This window comes from Protopterus annectens, chromosome 15.part0 (genome assembly GCF_019279795.1).
Source record: "Protopterus annectens isolate FY-2018-M chromosome 15.part0, PAN1.0, whole genome shotgun sequence".
Classification (NCBI taxonomy): domain Eukaryota; kingdom Metazoa; phylum Chordata; order Ceratodontiformes; family Protopteridae; genus Protopterus; species Protopterus annectens.
The window spans coordinates 133961881-133989304 of NC_056749.1; the positions used below are offsets into that span (position 1 = coordinate 133961881).

At 38.9% G+C, this 27424-nt stretch overlaps 1 protein-coding gene across 1 annotated transcript in view; it reads left to right on the forward strand.

Annotated features, from left to right (window-relative positions):
* The window catches only part of NRK (Nik related kinase), a 2110367-nt gene extending 2089469 nt beyond the window's left edge, over positions 1-20898 (forward strand). Inside the window, exon 31 of the mRNA XM_044057244.1 lies at positions 20270-20898. Coding sequence (XP_043913179.1) covers positions 20270-20353 — 84 coding nt within the window. The 3' untranslated portion in view covers positions 20354-20898. The remainder of the gene's footprint in view (positions 1-20269) is intronic.
* Positions 20899-27424: the final 6526 nt, after the last annotated feature.

Sequence of the window (27424 nt, forward strand, 5' to 3'; positions counted from 1 at the left end):
GGCCACAAGGCAAAAGCAGAACAGCACATGACATATACAATATACAATGAAGAGAAATATATTTGTAGCAGAATACATGTAAAGTGAGGTTAAAATACAATATAAATATATGCAAGAAATGGTGATGAATTATACAGCATTACAGAATGATACATGTGGAAGTATACAACAGTTTACAGCTGCTATACCTCACAACAGTGCCGATTCATAAAGAACTTCAAATTATGCTCCATAGTTTGCCTTTCAGCACAGGAGTCCCCTACACCTGTAGCATGGAAGTTGAACCAAGTGTTTTAGTACTCCTGGTAGCGTTGCCTACTCCAGATATTGCTGTGCTTCAACAACAGAGAAAAATGCCATTCCCTAGCTTCTCTTCACTTGTGTTGAAAAAAAGACTTTAATCCCTGTTCCCTGTGGGGAAACTGAACAGGAAGAAATAAGAGGAGACTCTACTCCTGAAAGTGAGGATTCTTGTGGGGATAAGTCTTCCTGTAGAGTGAGAGTGAGGATTCTTCTAGGGATAAGTCTTCCTCCAGAGTGAAAGTGAGGATTCTTCTGGGGGATAAGTCTAACTCTAGAGTGAAAGTGAGGATTCTTCTGGGGATAAGTCTTCTTCCAGAGTGAGAGTGAGGATTCTTCTGAGGATACGTCTTCCTCTAGATTGAAAATGAGAATTCTTCTGGGGGATAAGTCTTCCTCCAGAGTGAAAGTGAGGATTCTTCTAGGGATAAGTCGTCTTCACAGTGTGTAGGTATCAGCATTATCTTGTCATTCTCAGGTGCTGGTGCGGTGAATAAGGAGCATCAGTCCCCTCCCAGAGAAGAGGTGCTGTCAGTGCCATTGTGTGGCTTTACCCATTTACTCAGACTGATGTATTTTCTTCTTCTGTGATAGTTTTCTCAAGTGCTTGCTTGATATTTCCTTGGCAGGCTTGGACACCATGATCCTGGAGTTCATTATGCAGGCATACTTGTTTGCCACTTAAACTCTACTGCCAATCATTTAGCGGACTGGAGTTCTGATGTGGCGACCCCTAACCAGGAAAAGCCGAAAGACACAAACAAAACTTGTTTGCCACTTGGACGTCAAGCCTTCTTGGCTTGCTGTTCGTAATTTCTCTCTGCCTTTTAGCTGGTTGAAGTGCTGTTCCTGGATTCCTTCCACTTGCATGGTTTTATTTTTTGGGAATTAACAGGATCACAGAATCCATCATGTAGGGTTGTGTGTGTTACATATTAACAACTACTTTCTTATTGTATCAGTTGATCTGCAGAGTGTGTTCTCCTTTGTGGGTAAGGAATATCCTCCCATTTCACCCCTGCCGAAGGAGAGTTCTTCCAACTAGCTCTGACAGTTGGAGCACTTCTATGCCAAGGAAATATATACTTGGACTTGTTAGCAATGAAACTGCCAAATCTTCATTATTCTTGATTTGCAGACGGTACTCGCTAGTGGAAAGGGGTGTATTGGCAGGTAGAGTGGGTGAGCTGAACTGTGTACTCCGTTCATGATAGCTCAGACTGATTCAGCAAGACACACATATGTCTCTGAACACAGGGACTTCCTGAAAAATGTTAAATGCTGAATGGTGAAGAGGTTAAATGCAGCCATTAAGGATTGTCGTCTTTGATGATGATAAATTGACAAAGTAAGAATGTAGCTTTTATTTAAATCATGTGCTACATGCCTTGATTCAGTTTATTTTACAACTATTTTCTGTCAGGATTACTTGAAACACAAGCAGCACAGTACATTCATATCTTTGCGACTTTGGAAAACACTGTTGCAAAAGTACAGTAGGTAGCTTCTCAAAGCATGATTGTGATTGTGCCCAGAAAAGATGAGAGGCGGGTGTTGTATCTGGTTTTAAAACTGGAATAAAAGTTTTGAGTTATGACTAGCCACAGCAGCTTTAGACTTGGTAGAAATGTTTAACACTGCGCGCACACACACACACACACACACACACACACGCGCGCGCGCAATGACTTGTTTAAAAAGGTAAATATACTTGATTAACAGTCAGAACTTTTTGCATGTGTCCTCTGGGTGAGCAACAATCAGCTAACACAATCATTGCTTGCATATTGTAATCTGATGATCTTGACTTTTACAGTCAAGCGTCTAAAATAAGGGACCAGTTAAGCTGATTGCAAGTCATTGTAAATGAATGTAACTGAAATTTCATAACCTGTATCTGGTGAACCATTGAATATATTTCAGACATTGCTTCCATTGTGACACCTGTCTTCCTGGTTCACCTTTCCAGTATCCTATTTTCAGTAAAAACAGAACTTAACAAAATGTGCTGGAGAGGTACTAAAGCCTTTTGTCATGACAACACAAAACCATTTTTTCCATTTGATCACTGAAGATGTACCCTTCAATGCCCATTTTTATACCCAGATTTCTTTATTTTCTTTTAACCTCTTAATGATAATCTGCATTGTTTAGCAAACCTGTGTAACATTTCTCAGCTTTTAATTTGTGAAATTATTTAATTTGCGTAGTCTAAATAAATATAACATTTTATCTTTACTTTATAACATCTCGGTGCTCTGTTTATTTCAGATATACTTTCATGCTTCCTCATGCTTCCCTTTTCTAGAATTGAGCATTCACATTTTGTTCAGCATAATCAATAATGTTGCTTCCTTTTCTTTCTTTTTTTTTTAAACTTATGAAGTTCAAACCATGAGATGAGGGAAAATAGGATGGGGGTAGCTTGGAATGTGGGAGGGGAAGAGTGATTCCAGTCAAACAAAAGCAAGACCGCATGTGGTCAGGCAATATGAATTATATTTGTTAAGTATATTAAATGTCATGAATCACCAAATACACAAGAGAAAACAGATCTCCAGTGCTTGTTTGTAGCAGCAGTGGTTTGCGTGATTCCCAAGGAGATTGTCACACCATTGTGCCTGTCCTCTGTATAATACATAGACAGTGTTTTGCACAGAATACGGTATAGCAGCTTTGTTTTACTGTGGTTGTGATATAACCAATGCCACTGTGTGCACATGACCGTCACATCTGTACTGTAAAAGTACTCAACCTTCAACATATGAACACTCATGCAACATCCATGCACAATATTTGCATCTACAGAAGAATGTAGTAACTCAAGTAAACATTTTCTTAATTGTAACTAGAGGTTAGTGATAGTGGAGCATACAGTATTTCGGACATTAGGAGTTGCATTACAGCCATGCCTTAATTTGGGACGTCATGGTTTCAAAGAAAAAACCCAGCCACTGGGGATGCACAAGCCAGTGCATTTCTTTGTGCTGGTCCCAAGCCCGGATAAATGGGGAGAGTTGCGTCAGGAAGGGCATCCGGTGTAAAACCTCTGCCAAAAATTACTGATGCAGAGAACTTTTCATAATTACATACCGGATCGGTCGAGGCCCGGATTAACAACAACCGCCACCAGTACTGTTAGCCGGCGGAAATTGGGCTACTGTTGGCCGAAGAAAAGGAGGAGGGGGAAGGCATGCACGAAGGCAGGAAGAGAGGAGGAAGGTTAGGAGTGTAGTACTGAGTGTAGGAACTTTGAATGTTGGCAGTATGACTGGTATAGGGAGAGAGCTAGCTGATATGATGGGGAGAAGGAAGGGTGATATATTGTGCGTGCAAGAGACCAGATGGAAGGGAAGTAAGGCCAAGTGTATAGGAGGTGGGTTCAAATTGTTCTATCATGGTGTGGATGGCAGAAGAAATGGGGTAGGGGTTATCCTAACGCAACAGTATGCCAAGAGTGTTTTGGAGGTGAAGAGTGTCTGATAGAGTGATGTTTATGAAGCTTGAAATTGATGGTGTAATGATGAATGTTGTTAGTGCATATTCTCCACAAGTTGGGTGTGCGATGGATGAGAAAGAAAAATTTTTGGATTGAGTTGGATGAAGTGGTGGTGAGAGACTAGTGATTCGAGCAGACTTCAATGGGCATGTTGGGGAAGTGAACAGAGGGGATGAGGAAGTGATGGGTAGGTATGGTGTTAGGGAGAGGAATGCAGAAGGTCAGATGATTGTGGATTTTGCGAAAAGGATGGACATGGCTGTGGTGAGTACGTATTTTAAGAAGAGGGAGGAGCATAGGGTGACGTACAAGAGTGGAGGAAGATGCACACAGGTGGATTATATCCTATGTAGGAGGGCCAGTCTGAAGGAGATTGGAGACTGTAAAGTGGTGACTGGGGAAAGTGTAGTTAAGCAGCATAGAATAGTGGTCTGCAAGATGATGTTAGTGATCAAGAAGCGGAGGAGGAGGAGTGTGAAAACATTGCCAAGGATTAAATGGTGGAAGTTAAAAAAGGGTGATTGTGAGGTGGAGTTCAGGGAAGAGTTAAGACAGGCACTGGGAGGCAATGAAGAGTTACCAAATAGCTGGGTAACTACAGCAGAGATAGTAAGGGAGACTGCTAGGAAGGTGCTTGGTGTGACATCTGGACAGAGGAAGGAGGACAAGGAGACATGGTGGTGGAATGAGGAAGTACAGGAGAGTATACAGAAGAAGAGGCTGGCGAAGAAGAAGTGGGATTGTCAAAGATATGAAGAAAGTAGACATGAGTATAAGGAGATGAGGCGCATGGCAAAGAGAGAGGTGGCAAAGGCTAAGGATAAGGCATATAGAGAGTTGTATGAGAGATTGGACACTAAAGAGGGAGAAAAGGACCTGTACCAATTGGCTAGACAGAGGGACAGAGCTGGGAAAGATGTGCAGCAGGTAAGGGTGATAAAGGACAGTGAGGGAAACGTACTCCCAAGTGAGGAGAGTGTGTTGAGTAGATGGAAAGAGTACTTTGAAGGGCTGATGAATGAAGAGAATGAGAGAGAGAGAAGGTTGGATGATGTGGGGATAGTGAATCAGGAAGTGAAGCAGATTAGCAAGGCGGAAGTAAGGACAGCTATGAAGAGGATGAAGAATGGAAAGGCTGTTGGTCCAGATGACATACCAGTGGAAGCATGGAGGTGCTTAGGAGAAATGGCAGTGGAATTTTTAACCAGATTGTTTAATGAAATTTTGGAAAGTCGGAGGGTGCCTGAGGAGTGGAGAAAGTGTTTTGGTACCTATCTTTAAGAATAAGGGTGATGTGCAGAGCTGCAGTAACTACAGAGGGTTAACATTGATCAGTCACAGCTTGAAGTTATGGGAAAGATTAGTGGAAGCTAGGTTAAGAAGGGAGGTGATGATTAGTGATCAGCAGTATGGTTTCATGCCAGGAAAGAGCACTACAGATGCAATATTTGCTCTGAGAGTGGTGTTGGAGAAATACAGAGAAGGTCAGAAGGAATTGCATTGTGTCTTTGTGGACTTAGAGAAAGCATATGACAGGGTGCCTAGAGAGGAGTTGTGGTATTGTATGAGGAAGTCGGGAGTGGTAGAGAAGTATGTAAGAGTGGTATAGGATATGTACAAGGGTAATGTGGCATTGGTGAGGACTGCGGTGGGAGTGACAGATACGTTTAAGGTGGAGGTGGGATTACATCAAGGATCAGCTCTGAGCCCCTTCTTATTTGCACTGGTGATGGACAGGTTGACAGATGAGATTAGACAGGAGGCCCCGTGGACTATGATGTTTGCAGATGACATTGTGATATGTAGTGAGAGTAGGGACCAGGTTGAGGAGACCCTGGAGAGGTGGAGATGTGCTTTAGAGAGGAGAGGAATGAAGGTCAGCAGGGCTAAAACAGAATATATGTGTGTAAATGAGGGGGAGGGTAAGAGGAATGGTGAGGATGCAGGGAGTAGAGTTGGTAAAGGTGGATGAGTTTAAGTATTTGGGATCAACAGTTCAGAGTAATGGTGAGTGTGGAAGAGAGGTGAAGAAGAGAGTACAGGCAGGGTGGAATGGGTGGAGAAGTGTCAGGAGTGATTTGTGACAGACGGGTACCAATAAGAGTGAAAGGGAAGGTCTACAAGAGGGTAGTGAGACCAGCTATGTTATATGGGTTGGATACAGTGGCATTGACAAAAAGGTTGTGGCAGAGTTAGATGTTAAGATTTGCACTGGGTGTGACTAGGATGGACAGGATTAGGAATCAGTATATTAGAGGGTCAGCTCAGGTTGGACAGTTTGGAGACAAAGCAAGAGAGGCGAGATTGCGTTGGTTTGGACATGTGCTGAGGAGGGATGCTGGGTATATTGGGAAAAGGATGCTAAGGATGGAGTTGCCAGGTAAGAGGAAAAGAGGAAGGCCTAAGATAAGGTTTATGGATTTGGTGAGAGAGGACATGCAGGCGGTTGGTGTGAAAGAGCAAGATGCAGAGGACAGGAAAAAATGGAAACAGATGATCCACTGTGGCGACCCCTAACGGGAACAGCCGAAAGAAGAAGATGATGAGTTCAAAGAAAATAACTGAATGCTGTAAACTGGATCTTTATATACATGAGTATGATGCACTGTAGTAAATGATTGTCTTGTAATGCACAGAGCAGGGCTACAGGTTTCTTAAGCTTTACTGACAATATCACTGAATGTTTATATCTCCTTGCAAACATTGTCCATTGCTGTTGGACAGCCCTGAGATAACTATCCTATGTATTAGCAAAAGAACATTACCTAATGTAAGAAAAAAAAATAAAAGGATCTTCAAAAAGTATGAAAATCATATTAAAACAAATCAGGTACAATAAAAAGCATCAAATGAACAAATACATATAGAAAGGCAGCAACATCACCAGTAAAATATTACCTTTATTAAAACAAAATGCTTTGTTATAAGAGTATAATGCACAAAATGTCGTAGTTTACTAATTTAAATCTTCATTTTAATGCCTTATATATATTTTGGTTTAAGAAAAGTGATATTTTTTTACAGTCAGGTTGTGCCATTTTTTTAATTAAATTTTAAGTTTTCAAAAATTGTATCAGAAGGATTGAAACAGGAATGTATCTTACAATTAAGTTTCAGATGTATTTTTCCAGTGGTTTAACACATTTTCTGCAAATAAGTCACACTAACTTATCAGATGTGTATTGACCATTGCAAAGTAAAAAGATAAAATGACTTTATTACCACTGCGGCTAAAGTCTAGTGAACAGCTTGTGTACAATATGTACTTACATAATGAACTTTTTTGGGGGGGTACAAAGATTACATTTTGGGGGAAAACAAAGATTAAAGCTCCATATGGAACATTTTCAAATAATTAACCTACAGAAACATATATTCACCTGAAATAGTAATGCATCACTTTATAACATTCAGGTTTGCATTTTTATTATGGCTTTGAAACACTATGGGGGCTCACAGTAAACTTCAGAAATTCACAGTCACCCCTAACATGGTGTTCTGGCACAGAAATATTCAGCATCATATCAGGCTGTCTGTGAGGCAATGCTACATGTTAATGAAAGCAGTCTGAGGGAGAGACATGTACTAATTAGCCATGTGCTCTCTTTCCCAGAACTGACTCCAGGAAGGCATTGACCCACCAAGCTACTCAAATACCTTGGCTGTGTAGATTAGCACTGCCCCTCCTCCCATATCACAGGGGCCAAAAGTCCATGTTCAGCCATCACAGAAGAGGTAAGTAACCGGGGTGTTTAGTAGTAAGGTAGGGTTGGGAGGTGTGTGAGTGATTGAGTGTATGCAGGGAAGCTGCATTTGTGTGTGTGTCTCCCTCTCAGAGGGAGTGTAATTGGGGGATAATGAGGGGATGAGTATATATATATATATATATAAGTGCAGTCAGGTGGGTAGGGGGCTATGTGTGCGTTTGATGTGTGTGGGGGATGGAAGGGTGAGTTGGAGTCATAACTCTAAACTGCCCAGATTTTTGCTTCATATTTTTGGTCTGTTCCTCATAAAATGTATGGTTTTATGGTGAATCATTGAAGACTGAAGTCACTCAATAAAGTCAGACATTTGTGTTTCAGACTTCATTGCTTGCTTGCTTGCTTGAGGTAGCTGTCATTCCTCCACACACCCATAGACTAATGCGCAGTGTCTACAACATTGGGTGGGGGGACCATTAGCCTTCAAGGATTACTTGAGACTAGTTCTTAATTGGCATTTAAACCAGATTGGGGGGGGGGGACACAAGACACCAGTGATTTCTTTACAATACTCTTGTCTTAACAGCACTTAAACCAGTATGGAGATTGGGGGTTGAGGGAGCATTAAACACCAGGGATTGCTTTATAAGACTCGTGCAGTAACGGCTCTTTTATCGGTACTGGGATAAGGGGCAGGGGGGACAGTAGGTGCACCATAAAGGCACATTAAATAAAAGGTCTTAAAACCACTAGATGCTAGGGACTATTTGAAAAAAAAAAAAAAAAAGTAATGAGGGGAGGGATTTGAACAGTGCGCCCTTGTTGCAAGGCTCTTTGCATTAACCTGTTGCAACAACCAATAGATTAGTACAGAGGCTGTTTAGCATATTGAGGATCTCGGGCACTATGCGATACTTACAACAAGCTGTCATGTACGAGGAAGACGGATGGGACCTGGCACATACACCTCCTAATCTCAAAACTTATTCTATTCTATTCAAAATTGCAGGGCAAAAGGTGAGATCATGGATGGTCTGACATCAGAGACAAGTGTGGGGTACGTGGCGTGCATGTGTGCTTGCATGTGTGTGTGTTTTATTGTGTGCTTGTGTGTGTTAGGAGCAACTGGGTGTGTGGTACCTGTGGTTCCATGATGCAGATGGTAACAAGTTATCTACTTGGAAAGTGATGATCTGCACTTTGCAGTAGGTAACTTGATTCAGTGACATGCAAGTTAGCCATCTTTCCTCATTTTGGCTAATTTCTCTCTGAATCACAAAATATACTGCAGCATGGGAGCAAGGCCTTTTTTAGAGCAAGCTGATAATGAATCCCCAGCTATATCATATAGGAATGAATTGCAGTGATGCGGAAGCAGTTTATAATATTTGCTAATTCTTGCTTGTTATGATGCAGAAACATTGAATACAGGAATACATATATGCGTGTTATGGTACAGAAACACTTAACAGATGATACATAGTGATATGATATGAATTCTTTATCAGTTCATTAAATTTTATTTCATTCATTGGGTTTCCCTTTACCTTTCACTTGCACTTTTACTAGTTGGGATGTGTCCTGCACTTGCTTGATAAGCTGGACACCACATCTCAGTGAAGACAGTGTAAATGGTAAATAGGAAAATGTTTCTAGAATTTAAAGAAAATAAAATCAATACTTTCTGGATAGAAGTTAATGAAAGGGGGAGTTCATATATTTGATTTGGTAAATTCAGCTTTCAATAGATGGCTTTTTAAATTCTTTTCCACATTTTTTCATTACAGCAGCTTTTTCTTGTGTAAAAACTGGATACAATATATATGCATTACTTCATTGTAATGCACCTTTGTATACCGTGCTAGGTTGTACATCTTGGGACCTGTAAATTTTACCATAACCCATGATTGAACTTCAAGATTATGATAGCAAGTGTATTCTAAACCAGACGATACATATCAAACTATCTGACTATGTTAAGTAATGAAACACAAGTAAAACAAAATATGTTTCTAATCTCCTTGGCAGGTTTACTGTCATGTTGATAAAAAAAAAAAAAAAAACTGACATTAAGCACTGCCTTCCTTGTTGTGTCATCTGTACTCAGAGCCTGTTTTGGCAGTTGGTACAGAGAGTTAGTACTGTGATCTAACGGATCTGCTTCCTGTGATGCAAGGTTCAATTCCCTTAGCGTCTGTTAGCCTAATTGTGTGACACTGAGCAAGTCACTTAACCAGGGAATGCTCCAAGCTAAGGCTGAAAAAAGTCCATGTGGAGTAGTGCTCTACTCTGGCTAACAAATACAAATATGTAAACATCATGGTTTTAGCCCCTTATGCTGGGAACCCTAGACTTGACCTTTCAAAGTATAGGGTATCACTGAGAGCTAAAATGTCCTCCCTGAAGTAGTGTCTGAATTATCAATAAACAATTAATTTCCTTGATTCTTGTACAAGTACAAAAAGCATGAGAGAAAAAGCCCTTCACGGTTGTGTGTTGGCAGTTCAGGTTTGACATTAAACTAGTGCACATGTTCAGTTCATCTTCTTTGCCAAGTGAGGGAGGGGATTACATTTTAGAACCAAACCCTGTCTAGCTTGATTTTCCAGCATTTTATCTTGTTCCAGTAGGTGGCTAACTGATGAATGAAAAATGTACAGTCATTACCTCCACCACTGGAGGTGCATGTGGCTGAATCCAGTGTTTGCTTCCAGAATGTCTCAATTGTCAACATCTGTGCCAGTACAAATTTGACCATTAGTGCAGACCTTTAGTAACCACAGCCATCTGTAAAGTGGCTCCCTTTGGGGCAGATCTACTGCTGAACTCATTTTTTCTCAGCTTTGGTCTTTGGTCTGTCCCCCAGGCTTCTTTGTACACTGGTGGTTTACTAGTTGAAATTCAGATCTGCCATAAGACCCATCAGTGATGGTCCCCCAGCATTAGATGTAACAGATGTATTCTTATTGTAGTAGTTGATCAATGAGAAGATTCTTACTGATGTCAAATACGCTTTCCCACTATCTCCTTGTATATATCCGGTTTCATTTCTCCAAATCTTTTGGGTTTCCTAATACCATGAGGGGAATAGACCCTATTCCTAAGCCTAAGTATGATTAAAGTTCATGAAATTAGTATAGCTTCAGTGTTTGATGTTAACCAAAAGTGCTTTTCACAGCCCCAGTAATAAGCCCAGAATTGACTTTTCCTGCAATTCTTGTGGCGTTATATGTATCGGTACCATATATAAATAAGTGTAAATTCTTTTTTATGAGACCCACTGCTCCTACTACTATTGAAATTGTTTGGGTAACATTCCACACTGCCATAGTTTATGCCTACAAATTCTGGTATTTTATGACTTAGTCTCTCTCTGTACATAATAAACTGTAATCAGTGGGTATAGCAATTTCAATGATCAATGCTACTTTTGTCTTATTTTTTTCATGATCTACTATATCTGGTTTTCTTGCATCTGTTTTTTGAACTGCTGGTAATGGGTAATCCCATGTGATATAAACTTCAGTGTTCTCTGTAATGCTTTTTGGCTAATGTTTTCAGTGCTTCTCAACTACTACAATATTGTAATGCTTGCACAATCCACAATGCAACAGTCTTGCCACATTATTATGCCTTTCAGTATACACCGACCCTCTGTCATTAGTGTATCTCACCCAGCAACAAGATATGTGACTGTTTCCAGTTCTGGTTTACAGAACCTGCATTTGTCTGTTTCTCCCACATACTCAATGGACGTAGTAAACCAACGTGTACATAGTCCTATATCCTGTGCTGCTAATTTTAACCTTTTGTCTTTTGGTTTAAATTCACCTCTCCTTAATCATTCATGCATCTGTTCCTGATCAACATGAGGATGCTCCAGAAGTTTTCTGTACTTGCTACTATATGCTTTTTCCACATTTCTTGCCTTCTCCTTGCTCATAGGTTTATAGGTGTGTACTAGGCCAACGGCCCTGGAGCCTGTATAAGCCTAGCTCAAGAAAATTCCCAGGCATCATGCCGCCCAAAGTTTGTTCCCAGTGCCCCTGTCAAGCAAGGCCACTGAAGTGATCCCTGGGGTGAACTTCCTATTGCCCACCCACTTGTCAAGATTTCTCTTAGAGGGCCAGTGAAGTGTTCTGCTTGATGTGTATGGGAAGTTTGTTCCAGAGTATGGGAGGTCTCTGGGTTAGGAACCTGTCCCTCCAGCATGCTCTGTTTATTGTGATGAGGTTAGCATGATCTAGTAACCTTCTCTAACAAATAAATGCCTGTAGAAGCAACTCTGGTTCTCATGCCTCTACAATCTGATACAAACCAACACCGACCAACTGTATAAAAGATCAGCTTCAAAACAGTGTATACAAGCAACAAAACCTGGTACTAGACACAAAGCTGTTACACATAAAAGATGGAAACAACTTAAGTTTTCAGGATGGTTATTCAGTAGAATACATGGGACAAAGAAAAACAGTACTTCTATCATTATTGGAGCTCCTCTTGCAATTAACAGGTTAAAAATGGTAGATTTGTAGTATTAAGGGGCTATTGGCAAGGGAGGAGGATTACACTGTCATATTTATATTCCCACCGAAAAAAACTGCAATAATGGAGCTTAAAGTTCTGGAAGAAAAATCAGCTTTCAGCAGGGAATATTATTTGTAGATTGGGACTGAATTTGATTTGCAGCAATGAAGAAGCATCTGTTGGGAGATCCAGAAGGGAATAAAGGACGGCAGATTTTTGAAGAAATGTATGAAAATATTTTGCACGAGAGGATTGGAATTCAGTAGTAGGAGTTGAGGGAATTTGTATATTATTATTTATTTTTTTTGGCATATTCATTTGCTGCCTAATTTTTGTCTACATCTGGTGTGGTTTCCATTCCCACTTGACACTGATATGCTTCTGCGAAACTAATAAGGAAAGTCATCTTAGATTTGTTCTCCAAGTTTCAAAAATGTCACTATATTTGGATCCAGTGAGGTCAGCAGATAAGTATGCAGTCATACGATAGCAAATTTATACATCTAATCAATTTAGTAGAGACCCATATATCCTGCAAATGAGGACTATGTAGTCTTGTTATACACTAATTTTAATTTCTGAATTGATAAGTGTGAAGCTTTTTTCTTGTTTTCCTGTCCAACTGATCAAATACATGTTGGATCCAGTCAGTTATCCCAAAACTGTAAGTTAGAACAGGAAGAGCAAACTGGTTTATAGCTTGGACTTTGTTACTAAATGTCAGGGCTGCTTTCAGTATTAATTTTAGTCTTCTAAAATATTCCTTACTGAGTTTTGTTTGTTCTGAACTGCACAGATTATCACAGAATGTCAAGATTTTTGCCTCATATTTTTGGCCTCTTATAATATGTTTTGGTTTTCTGACAAATTATTGAGGACTGAAGTCAGAAAATAATAGACATTTGATTTTCAGACTTCATAACCTTTAGAAGATTCGTGCTAACAGCCTGTAATTCTATCAACTTTCGAAGTTTATAAGAGCAATATTGAAATGGTCTCCCTATTTTTGGTCCTTTGCCCATCCATTAGTCATGGCTTTGTCCAGACTTCTTGCACTAAGAAGTTGAGAGGTATGCTGTGTCTGCAACCCCTCCATCTAGATTTAACAGTTGAAGTTCCCTGTAATTGGGGCAAGTGTAACCTTGGATATTACTTATTAGCAGCATAGGTACCAAATTCAACAACCAAACAATGACCTGAATAAAAGCTCAGTGGTAAAAATATATAAAGAAACAAGAACAAACCACTGACACTAATGTAAAACAATTTAATGGCAGTCCAATATTCGAGAACATCCAAAAACCTGCAAAGCTTTCAGGTAACAAATACCCTTCCTCAGTGCTAGTCTGAGATAGTCTGTTCTTTCAAATAGACTGCCATTAAATCATTTTACGTTAGTGTCAGCAGCATAGGTACCACATCATCAGCCGCATCTTCATAGTTATCCCTTGATTTGCGAGAAATTTGTTCCCTAGTGATTTGGCATGATCTTTAATGCTCAAGGGCTAAGCACACTTATATAGCTGGCATGTGACATCAGAGCATGTATAGAAAGCACACACTACACAAGAAAAATATGGAGTTATAATTGCTGAAGTTAGTGAAGCCAAAAGTAGAACCCAATAGGGAGGTATGGTAAGACTGTATGTAAATTTAAGCTCAACTGTCTTTTCTGTTTCTTGAATAATTAACAATAATTAGGTGAAATGAGGAGTGTTACTATCATGACATAATTTCTAATTTATTAGGATACTTTGTGTACAGTGTCAGTATCTCAACAAGAACACTTGCCCATGTTGTGAGTTAGGTTGTGGGATCTGTTCCCTACACCAGGTGTTTGGTTTCAGTACTGAGAACGGAATGCACCATACATCTGGGGAGAATACAGTGCTTCACTCCTAAGGTGTCATCATTTGGATGAGACATTAAAGCAAGACCCTGTATGCTGAAATCGATGGTGATTCTCGTGCCTGTATAAGATTCAGTGGGACTTGCTTTAAAAAAAAACAAAACAGATGAATATGTTCATCATTCTCACTGATGCAGTATCCTTTGGCTATTTAGGTTGTATCCTGCCAAGGACATAAGTGGCCAGCTTTAAAAAGCACTTCTGTCACCAAAACCTACCTACACTTTGACTGCTGATTGACCAGACCCTTGGAGGGAAATTGGCAGTCAGAGTATAGATAACTTCTGTACTTTCTTGTCATTCCAAGAAGAAACTGCTCTGAGGCTTCACAGGAACAGCAATCAGCTTCAAGTTTCACTTCTGGCAGATAAGTCTCCATAGGACAGCCCTTCCACACACAAATGAATGTAATATTACATATTTTATTTGCTGACAAAAAGCTGCATTTCACATTTAAGAAATATGTTATTTTTTATGATATTGAAAGTTTCCTGTCAAAAGTACAGCTTTGAGAACTTATATATATATATATATATATATATATATATATATATATACATATATGTATGTGTGTGTGTATAAAAGTTTTAAGGTTCAGGAAGTGTATTTTATGATTAATGATTGGGTGCATTTCGTGACAACCTACCTTTGAGGACTTTAGAAAAGGGACTTTAAGTTCTGACAGGGATTTCTGTGTACTACTTGTGCTTTTACTTTTCAAAGGGGACGATGTGGGGAAGGATAAGGTTGTGTGTGCTGCTTGTTTTCCTTTTTTGGCAGCTTACCTTTTGACCACCTCTTCCAGCAGTGATTACTTACAGTCATGCTTCTTCTTTGGTGACAGTATGGAAATGTAGTCTGGTCCTTCTGGCTTTTCTCCCACCATACCTTAAAAAAAAAAAAAAAACACAATAAAGAGCCACAGCCTACTGATGCAGTGACTCAGCCATTGGTGGATGATTATATACTGGTTGACTGTTTTTCCTCAGACCACTCCCTTATTGCTTGATTCCTCTGGTATAGCCACTTCAACCAACATAGAGTTGGGATCAGCCATGTTCTCTGCAGCTGTTGCAGCGTCTGATCTGGGCATGTTAGAACCATACTGCAGGAGGGTCTGTGGGTGGCTGGGCAAGAGAGACCTCTTCCCAAGGGTGAAGTGACATCCCCTAGTCAATCTTCTTCTAGAGCAATCCATGCAGAGAAAAAAGAAAAGGTTACACGTTGGTCATCAAAGGATGTGGTGTCTCCCCATGAAGATGATTTCCTTACACTAGTCGGGAAATAGTTGCAGGCCATTGGAACTCAAAAATCCTTACCAGAGTATAATGTCCATAAAGAAATTCCTGAAGAAAGTTTTCAGAGAATTCTGACATTGACAGAAACAGGGTGGCTTCTCGTGGAATTTCCAAGACCAGTACTCTGATTCTGAGGAAATTGTGTTCACTCCAGCTCCTTTGGAGGAGTTTCCTTTTCTGAAACTTTTTCCAGGATGAATATGTTGCCATATACTACACCTTGCCTTTCTGTTTTACCAGCATTGGAGGATGTTGCCTGTATTAACCCTGACTCTCAGTCTGCAGTCCCCAAAAATGGCAGCTAGACTTTATAAAGTACCTCAGCCTAACACATTCTTATTTTCTCATCTTAGATCTGATCCAGCAGCCATTTTGATTTGTTCATCAGCTAGAAACAGGCTTGTAGTCAATACTAACATTTCACCTATAGATAAAGAAGGTAAGGTATTGTACAGGTATGGTAAGAGAATTTTCTTCTTCTTTACCAAAATTCTTAACACAAATGTGGAAGTTTATTCTTACTTGTGTAGACAGTCTGAGGGGATACTCTGCCACCCTTCCTTCAGAAGGTAGCCTCTGTGTGATTACTTTTTTCTGTGCTGTCTGAAAGTATCTGAACACACTTTAATGAGCGTACATTATTGTGCAGATACTGTGTATAGGGCTACTGCTACAGGAGGTAGGCCTGGGTACTTAACCAGAAGTTGTGCTGATGAAGTAAAGTCTAAGATTTTAATCTCTACTCTAAGTAAGGAAATTTTGTCTGGTCCATCTGTTGCGGAAATCCTCAAATAATCTGATGGAGCGAAATTAATTCAGAAGATTTTTCAAGTCCCCCATTACAAATCAGAAAAAAATATCAACTCCTTTTAAAAGATAAACTAAACAATCTGTGCCCAGCTCCTGGCAATCAGGGAACAAAAAAAGAGATGGAGGACAGTGATAATCAAAAGCATAGATCCTTTCAGAAAATGGCAGTCTAATGCTCTAGAATAACCATGCAAGAATTTTTCCCCCCTCCTGTCCTCTCATGTCCCTATCTCTCTGAATCTGTCACTGAAACTGACTCTTAGTCTTCCACTTTGACAACAGATTGTGTCAGAATCATGGGTGATAAAAGGTCAGTAGGGTTACAGTTTGTGCTAGATAAACATTCCTCCTTTCAGGTGAATTCTTTCCCCACCCTCTGAACCATGGCTGTTTTCTCAGGGTTTTTCAATATTTGCTGACTCACGGAATCATAGAATCAGTGCCTTTAGATCAAAGGGGAAAGGTTCAAAGGTTCATAGGTGATTACAAAGCTAATGGCAGAAGAACCTTTACAAGCCTAGCCAGTAATACCCAGAATATGACAATATTATATCTTAATTCCCCAGATATGAGATGGGGGTAGTATCAGCATAGTTGGTGTATGGGTTTTGGAGCACTGAGTCATTTTACAGACTGCCTCTGTCCATAAGGGACATGGGAAGTATCACAGGAGTGAATTTATGGTTCCTCGTCCATTTATTCAAATTATTTTTGGAAGAGAGTGAGGGACAGGTTTTGTTTTATGATGATGGGAAGTTTATTCCATAGACTAGGTAGCCTTTGGGATGCAAATCTGTCTCTCCAGCAAGTTCTGTTAGTCACAAATAAGGTTCAGGTCCATGGAATGTATAACCCTTGTATAATTTTTCTTGTCTCAATATGTAACATTTTTATCAAGGCTGAATCAGAGAATGTTTTGTAGGTCAGGCATAAATCCCCGCTGAATAAATTATATCAGACAAAGTCATGGGATAGGGGCATTAGTCAGTCTGCATAAGTCATGTGTCTTGCACTTTGTATTTTTTTTTTAGTGAGAGTCCTCCAAGCCCACTTCAAATTTAAGTACATGATTAGTTACATGCAGAAGGGAGCATTGTACTCAATTATGGGTCTGATAAGGAGTACAATGGCATTTGTGACTTCCTTTAATCTTAATGCCATGCCTTTACTTATACATTGAGCCACACAGAAAGATTTCCTCAGTACTGCAGCTAACCTGGTGGTTAAAGTTCAGGTTACTGTCTGTGTTCCAAGGTCCCTCACCACTGGGTCTACTTTTAGGGGTGTGCTTATCCATATTATAATTTGTAGGGATATCTGATTTACCAAAGGGTATGCTTAGGCATTTTTTAGCATTTAGTCTCAGACAATGCTTTTGGCACCAGGTGTTTGTTATTTTTAAGCCTATTTGTAGGATGTCAACATCATTTGGGATTCATTGATTGCTCCAGGCTTACAGTCATCAGCGAACTTGGTGAGCCAGAGGCCCTCAACATTGACCTTCACTTCAGAGAAGTATATACCAAACAGGAGCAGTCCCAACACTGGGCCCTGTGGAATACCACTAGAAACTGGTTTCTTATCAGAAGTAGATTCATAATGTTCTCATGTGTCCTATCAGTGAGCCAGCTGGCTGTCATCTGATGATGTAGGGGTTTGTCTATATCAGTAAATTTATCAATGATCCCTGAGTGTGGGATTGTGTCAGTGGTTTTGGCCAGGTCTAGATAAGCATTATGTACCATTTTACCCTTATCCATGGGCCTGATGACTTTCTTGAAGAAGTCCACCAGACTGAGTGGACAAGACTTCCCTTTGATAAAGCCAGATTTGATCTGGTCCAGTTTTTGGAAAGTTCCTGTGTTATTGATCAAGTCCATGATTCTCTCCATGGCCTTACAGATAAGACTGGTCAAGCTTATGGGTCTATAATTCCCTGGGTCAGTTGCTGGGCCCTCCTGTGTAGAGGGATGACTGTTGCAATCTTCCATTACTCTAGGACAAAACCCATCCAGAGGCTGAGGCTAAATAGGGTTTCTAGTGGCCCCGAAAGATTCAGTTTTAACCTATTTAAGAAGCATCCTGGAATGTTGTTGAGACATGTAAAGGTTTCTACTCCAAAATGTTTCTGGCAGTAGCATAGCTAGGGTGGGTCAAGAGGGACAACAGCCCTGGGAACAAAGTGTTGGGGATCCATGATCAGCCGATCCCGATCTCTAATGCACCAGTATTGCAATTGCGGTCAAACCTGAGTGCATTAGTACTTATGTGCAGTCTAAAATGTAGCAATCAATTTGCTATGATTTAAAAGTGTAAAAAAAAAATCATCGATCTCCCCCCCCCCCCCCCCCGACTAAAACCTGAGTGCTGTAGCATTCCATTCAGGCAGGGTATAAACCTAACTGTTTGCTTCAGTTTAAAAAAAGAAATAATAATAATTATTATTATTACTATTACTATTATTATTAATGAAATGGTGGAGGGTCAGGGACAGGACACAGAAACAGGAAAACAGGACATGAATAGCTGGGCGGAGGGGGGGTGTTGTCAGTCTGGCCACGTGGTTGGTGTGCCAGTAGAAGGAACATCCATTTTTTATGTTTGCTCTTCAGTGAAAGAGTTTCGGGGGGGGGGGGGGTGCTGCTGGTTCATGGTACTGGTGCAGGGTGCTGGTTGAGCCAGTTATGTTTCTGGTTCCAATAAAGAACTTTCATGGAGACCAGGTCTAGATCTTTCCTTTCTCAATCTGTTTGTTGAGGTACCAAAATTCAAAATGTTGACCCTACAGAGTATTTTTATTTTTTATGAAGGAACAAAGAAAGGACAACCCATGTCATAATAACAGAATATTCAAGATGGTTGTCCTCCTATTGCTTTTGTTACTCCAACCATGGCAGATCTGTTCCAGGCAGTTTCAAGACAAATGCTACTAGAGGCTTGGCTTCTTTGATGGCATACTGGAAAAGGGTGGACTCTAGAAACATTCTAGAGGTAGCTACATGGTCCTCTGGACTTTGCAAAGCATTACAGCTAGGATTCCTTTTCCAGGTCCACTGCTGGCTTTGCTAGGATAATTTTTCAGGGATTCTTGGACCCTTACCCTTCCTCCTCCCAGGATGGATAGGCTTTAGCAATCAAACCAAATAGCCAAAGACTACTGCAGCAGTGAGAATGATGAATGTGTAAGTTGCACTTATAAGACTAGATGCTTGAATTTCTCACTGCTGAAGTAGCTGCACACACCCTACATCCACCTACGTCTGTATATAGTTAATTGATGGGAAATAGTTATTTGTTACTATTTATATCCTTTAAAGGTTCAGGATGAGTGGGCAGCCACGGTGGTGCAGCGGTTATCGTTGCCACCTCACAGCAAGAGGTTCTCCGGTTCAATTTTCGGCTGGGGTGCCTTCTGTGTGGAGTCTGCATGTCCTACCTGTGGTCACGTGGGTTTCCTCAGGTGCTCTGGTTTCCTCCCACATCCCAAAGACATGCTGTAGGTGGATTGGACACTCCAAATTGGCTCTAGGTGTGTGTGTGTATGCGTGTGTGTGCCTTCTGTGGAAGGTTGGGCGCCGGACTGACACCTCAACACTGTAAATCTCCACTGCCAGTCATGAGCGGACAGGCGACCCCTAACCGGGAAAAAGCCGAAAGAAGAAGAAGAAAGGTTCAGGATGAGTAAGCTTTCTCTCTCTCTCTGTATGGGCAAGAAATTCCTGAAGTTGTCTACATTCTGATTGCTGATTTCCCTCAATTGGACAGCCATTCAGCAGTCAGAGTGTAAGTGTGGGAGAGAGCCAGAGCTTTGTGAAGCTGTCTGGTTTTATTCTGTGCAGGATGCAGTCCAAAGAGCCAAGGGCTGCTACAGTAGTGAGGATTTTGAACATCTGTTGTTATGGTAAGTGCAATTACACAATTGTAGTTTCCCGGAGATGCAGCAAAATCACCCCTAGTTAGTATTTGAAAATAGACTGCAAGCCTAACAAGACTAACCTGGTCAACAATGGTAATAAAATAAATTTTTTAATATTCCTAGTAAACAAAATGTTGAAGGACACTTTATGGAAAGTTTAAAATATATATATTCCAATTCTTCTGTTAAATAGATAAGTAGGTAAGTGTTTAAAACATAACTGCATACACATACAAATAGAGTACTGGATATTTTATGAAATTGAATGAGAGAGTCAACATTAACTTTGGTCTTTATTCATTTCAGGTGTTCTTTGCTGCTATACAGTCGGGTGGAAGCAGTCAGATTTATTTCATGACTCTTGGACAGAACTGCCTGTTTAACTGGTGAAGAATCTGCAGTGTTGACAAGATTGGCAAAAGCCACAGTGGAAATTGTAGCAAAGGAAGCATAATTTCCCTGAAGAGATGCAAATATGATCAATAGTTCAACATCTCTACCTGCTAAGCAATGTTAGCCCAGCAAGCTGTATGCAGTCATTACTGGAAAATCCTTGAATTTGTCTTTATTCAAACTATGTCAGGTAACCACAGATACGTTATGCAGCACTTGTCAGAATCATAGTGCATCTGTTTTTGTGGTTTGCTTGAGAATATATAATGTAGCATATAATGATTTAGTGAAAATGCTAAATCTTGTGAATACTATTTGCACTCCTACAGATGTACAGACATGGTTTTTGCACATATATTGATTTTGCAGTTTTATACTGTAATCCACAGTTGGCATATGAAAGTTTAGAGAATACATTTCAAAATATATTGTTAAAATGATTGTGTATTAAATGTATATAAAGTATTTTAAAACAGCTTTGATGTTTTTAAGAGGGTATGCAAAGTAAAATATATATGAAATTCTTAATTTCTTTAAATCATGCTGAGCAGTTGCAAACAATATGTATGTATATATATATATATTTGTTATGTATAATAAGAACTGAATCATTAAATGTTTATATTTTTTAGAAATGCAATATGTTGGAGTTGTGGAAACAAATATAGTAGAGTGTGCAGACCATTATGTTAGAACATTTTATTTTTCCAGAAGTAGTATGATTATTTGTATAATCTTTTATTTTCCTACTCTGGTGACTGTAACACAGAGGCATTGATGTGCCATCTGGCATTGTTAAAGCTGTCATTTTGTAGGTGAAGTGTACTGTTAAGTTTTATGTAGCATGATATTTCTATGACCTGTGCAGCTTCAAACCTAATGTTAAATATTGCCCAGACCATTACAGTTTCTCTAGCAAATTGTGACCCTTTTATGTAGTATTAATTAGAGAGCATGCACTGAAACTGCTACTGCTTTTTAATTCCACAAGATTTTTGTTACTCAGTACACCTCCACAGTCAGACACAGCAATTATAGCTACATTGCCTGGGTACATCTCCAGTGTTCAACTCTTGTAAAGTCAAACAGATAAAAGAAATGCCACATAGTGACACATTTAATAACTGTCAACCACTTAATATACTAATTGAGTACAAAACCCCATAATTAGAGACAGATTTTAAATATTACTATTATCTACTTAGTTGCTAAAAATAATAGGTATTGCTTAAGCATATATTTCCTAAAGGATACAAAGTTTGAAACTCAAATGCCTGTTTAGTGACAGCAACTGTCAATGACTTCTCAGAAAATCACAAATTTTACATTTTATTTATTTGTTTAATTATTTATTTAGTTATTTATTTATTGGCATGTGTTTACTAGTAAAGTCCAATGGGGCACCTGTACCCTTTTCCAGTAGATGCCCAGGGAGAAAAGCTCCAAGGTTAACAATGTAATGCAATCAGTATTTACAATACATTTTGTAATGCAGTTTCAGTGAATACATAGCATAGTGGTCAATAATAGAATTTGTTTGATATTCACAAACATTACTATATGGAGAATTTACAGATAGAAGAGTGGTATTTAAGTTGGGCAGTAGTAATTTAAGGAATACATTAGAGTGAGGTATTAGTGGGGAAGAGCAAGTTTAATTGTTAATAGAGAAGTAACAATGGAATGGTAATTTGGTTGTGCTAATTAGAAGTCGGTTCAATAAAGTGAAGTATTAGAATTGGATAAGCAGGTTTAAGAGATGTAGTGCTTTAATAGGAGTTATAAGAAGGTGATGAATAATGATAGAATGAGCTATGTCCCAGATGAAGAGCAGGGAGAGGAAGTATTTTACCAATGGTTTGAAAGGATGAAGGTGTGAGATAAACTTGAATGATATAGGAATTGTATTCCAAGTTCTAGCTACATTATTGAAATAGAGTCTGACCCTAGCAGCCCTATGTGGTTTGTAGATGGTAAGCACTTTATCGTTTTTAGTGAGGGTGGCAGTTTGGTAGATAGAATTGGAGTATGGAGCTGATTGCTGGGCAGGCAAATGAGGTAGATTTTGTGGGCCAAGATGAACTGGGTACAAGGTAGGCAATGAGGAAGTTCAATTAACTATTTTTAGTGCTAAAGAATGGTGAGTGTGATAAAGTAATGTTTTACCTTCAAACATGATGTAAAATCAGGGACATTTTGCAAAATCAAGCACAGCTGAGAGTCAAGAAGTAGGATCAAAGAAAAAATAATGAAGGGGCAGAGGTCTAAAATTAAGGAAAAAACTTTAAATCTTCTAATAAACTTAAAAAGTTAACAGAGTAACATGATTTGCATTACATCAACAAACATTTACTGAACGATATTCATTTCATTTATTTATTTAACATTTGTTTACCGGGAAAGTCTGATTGGGACAGAGCCCATTTTCAGCAGAGACCCAGGGAGAAATGCACCAGATGCATGGAATGTGGGAGGAAACCAGAGCACCTGCAGGAAAACCATGTGAATGCAGGGAAGACATGCAGACTCCGCATAGAAGACAGCCCAGCCAAGAATCAAACCAGTCAACCTCTTGCTGTGAAGCTGCAACGCTAACAACTGCACCTCCCAAAAGAATTGTGAATTACTAATATCCGGCATTCTTGACTGACTGTACTCCACAGTACCAGTCAGTGATTGTATTTGGGAAAGGCTAAAAATATAAGGCAGAAATCAGTGGTGGTTGAGAAGTATGGAATGGACTGCAGATTAATCTTTCTTAAGCCACATACTTAGTCATAGCCACAAGGTTTGCAAATGCAATTCTGTTATCATAAAAAGTGAAACAATGGAATCAACTTCGGTGACTGACTGAATTTGCTTCTTACTACTCTGCACTATTTTCTTCCTAACAATACAAAGACTTGCGTGACTCTCTTCCATGGCCCTGTTGCTGCCTAATTCCACTCGAATATGAACTATTAACCACTTGAAGAGGCCAAATGACAGTCAAAAGCAGCAACCCAACTCTGTTTATTAGACAATGCAGTATCATATTCAGTAAAACCAACTATATGTAAAAGCCAATAGGTTTCATCCCAAAAGTACATAGGACTTTTTCAGAACAAAGACTATAGTGATCCCCACCCTGAAATACTTGTGTATTCATCCAATTAAGCAATTAAACATTTGAACAAAAAAAGAAATGAAATGATGCTTTAAAGCTGTATGATGCTCAAAAATTAAAATAACCTAATAATTGGGTATAGATTACACTGAAATATTTTTTAACTTTAAAACACTGTTAATACTAATGTTTTCATTAATCCCAGGATATGTTATGGCACTGAGTCTTAACTGCCACCTAAGTTCACAAATACTCAGGTTTTCATTAACAACAAATCCTTGTATATCCTGGACTATTTGTTGCACAATTAAAAAGCCAAAAAACATGATCTTTTTGTTATATATTTGCCTATATAATGCATTGGTCATCTTTCTGTTTTTTATATCAGATAAATGTTCATAGATCCTATCTTTGAACCGTCTACAGGTCTTGCCAATGTAAAATACAGGACATTCTAAGCATTTGGCCATATATATCACATATGTACTTTGACAATTAAAGTGGCCATTGATGAAAATATCCTTACCATTTAGATGAAACTTTCTATCATAAACAAGGATGTGAGGGCATTGTGAACACATACCACACATAAAATTGCCCACAGTTTTACAACCATCTAAGTTATAAGCGCCAGATTCCAGAATGTCTTTGAATGACCTGTCCCTTCTATACACCAACTTGGGCTCATCCTCCAATAATTTTACTGCATCTTTATCAATATGCAGGATGTCCCAGTTTTTCCTAATTATTGCCCCTGTCTTTTGGGAGTCCATATTAAAGGTGGATATAAACTCCTAGCCATATCTTTAACTTTGATATTTACATTTACATTATTATGTGGCCCCAAAATAACAATATTGTTGGCACCTAAAATAGGCTTATACACATTTTGCTGCCTTTTGGTAACCACTTCCTGTTTGATTTTATCAATCAGTGCCAGTGGGTAACTCCTTTTCTCAAACATATTGGAGATCAACTGTATCTCATCCAGAAACTCATTTTCCAAGGTCACCATCTTAGCTGCTCTGACTAATTGTCCTTTTGCAATGGACTTTTTTGATGGTGGGGATGCCAACTTTTATGATCCAAATAAGAATTAGAAAATGTTGGTTTCCTGTAAATTCCTGTAATCAAATATTTTTTATCTTTATCCACTCTTAAGTCAATATCCAAGTATGTAACACGATTCATGTGTAAACTTAAGGAATTCCACCTTGTCATTTATATAGGCTAGTAATTCTAACAGCCTATTTTCGGAACCTGTCCAAATCAAAAACATATTGTCCAGGAACCTTGTAAAGTAATGGATGTTGTATTGATATTCATTTTTAAATATGAATTCCTTCTCCCAAAAGGGCATAACATAATTGGCGAAATTGCTACCCCGGTTGCTTGTTTATAATATTGTCCTTCAAAGAACAATTAATTATTTTTTAACACCACTTCCATCACATTAATATGTTAATAAAATCTTGCTCATACTGACCTGTTTCAAATAACTTTATTTCCTACCATGCCAACCCAGTATTATGTGGGGGTGACAGAAAATAAATTACACACATCAATGGTTACCAAAAACATCTATTCGTTATATGCTATATTATTGATGATGTCTAAAAACTGCCAGGAATCCTTACAGATGTTTGGAAAACAACATAAACCTTTTTTTTTCAGATGAAAATCTAAGTATTTAGCAATGAAAGTTTTTGCCCTTTTACCATCAACAGTAGGTCTAAATTTAGGATTATTTAACCCCTTATGTATTTTGAGGATTCCAAATATATTTGACACTACTGGATGGTCATTCTTAAGATACAAAAAGTCATTCTCATCAATCTGCCCCTGGTAAACCATATCCTCTAACAGATCTATCCGTCTATATGCAATGTTATCTTAATTAAGAGAACTTTCACAATAAATTCGTCCATTAACAAAATGGACATATTATTAGAATAATCACTTCTGTCCATTATAACTACACCATTGCCCTTATCAGGTTTCATTACCCTTATTGTTTCATCTGTAGATAGATCAAATAACAATTGTCTTTCAGATACAGATAAATTATCTTTGATTATAAGTATTTTTTTGTTTTCAAAATGTCCTTGAAATCTAATTCACAGGATTCTTCAAATATGCTTACTACATTGGACAATGGGGGGGGTTAAAGACACTTGTTTTTTTTCAAAGCATTATTACCCTGTCTAAACCACAAAGAAAGGTTTAATTTACTTGTATATAACTTTAAATCAATCAGTAAAAGAGCAATATTTGCCCTTCTACTGGGGACAAAGGTAAAGCCTTTTGCTAACAAGTCAGTATGTTTAGTTTTAATATCTTTGCTTGAATAATTAAAAATTTTAAAATCACCCAATGTTTTATTAATAATACTAGGTGCTAAACAGTTAATTCAGCATCATAGACATTGCAATTAGATTGCTGCTGTTTAATTGGTTGCTTGCTGCATAACCTAAAAAGAAAATTACAGGCATACCAGTTCCAGACTGAGTGTGAATTTAAAGAAGGATGTTCCAGAGACAGAGACACAAAAGAGTGGATGACAGAGTATTTTGGGATCTGTGAGGTACGAGAATGTTAACTGGTGTAGTCTTGCTTTTCTTATAAGGTGATTTTTAATTCTGTGCTCTGTCAGTCTGCCTTACTGGACATATTTTTTTCCCTATATGCACCAGTTTGCATATTGGTGTGTCACAGGTTTTGTTTGCTGCAGACAGACATCCCCCATTTCCTTATCTTGGTCTATTTCTGTATTCTATTGCTTTTGTATGGTTTAGGGGTTGTTAAGTAACTTCTTTTTACTCTTAAATTTGAGTAACTATGTTTGCCAGGCCAAACCCTGCAGCATCCATTTGAAAATAAACATGTCTGTCACATTAGCAGTCTTGACATGCAGTTCACAATTTTTAAATGCTGTCTGTGTGGATAGGTTTTTCTTCAGTTTGAGTAATATACAGTTATCCCTGGGTATAACCCACTTTTATCTCATTTATAAGGGGTTCACATAATGATTTTTCACCTTCTTAGAATCTAAAAATCCTAGTGTCTGACCTTCACAGCAGAACAGTGTTTGGTCCTCTTGAGTAGTCCTTGATACTATGATTTCCTTCTCACTGCAACAAAAGCAGGAATTTGTAAGATGCAGCAGGTGAAATCTATAAGCAGGAAAGAGGGTAGGTCCTCTTAAGGGACTCCTAGTAAAAGTATGTCCTCAGCTAACTGGATGTGCACCTTTATGAATTGTTCCATACTGTAAGGATAACTTTCTCATCTAAGCAGACGTGCATTCATGTCTTCATATGTGTACTGTGGTACAGTGGTGACCTTATTATTGAAATAGATGTAGGTCTTGTTAAGTTGCTTCTGATACTGGTATGAAATTTTTAGCAGAGCAGGGGGTCCTCTTAAATGGTACCTGGTGCAAGGATGACTTTCTCGGCAGAAATGAAACGGATCCTTGTCAGAGGCCTTTGGTGCAGGGATGAACTTCTCAACAGGATTGAGAAGTTATTCTATGCGGCTTTTAATGCAAATATGACCTCCTTAGCAGAAAAGATAAATGTTCTTGTGAAAGGCCCTTAGTGTAGATATGGCACCATATGTAGCAGAAACAAAATGGACCCTGATGAATGTCCATGGGAAAAGTATGTCAGTCTCAGAAGTCTTCATGAATGAACCATGATGAAAAGGTGTGACCCCAGCAGAACAGAAGCAGTTTTCGTGTAAATTGACATGGGGCAGATAAAATGTTTTTGACAGAACAGATCTGGGTTCTCTTGAGTTCTCAATGGTACAATGATATCTTTCTTTGTAGGATAAAGACAGAAGTTTTTGCATGGTCACTGGGGCAGCAAGACAACCAAAAATGTCTTGCTTTGTGTTCCAGTTCTCAAAAATTAAATAGTTGGATTTTTTTTTTCTGATCCCTAGTGCTGAAGTTTCCA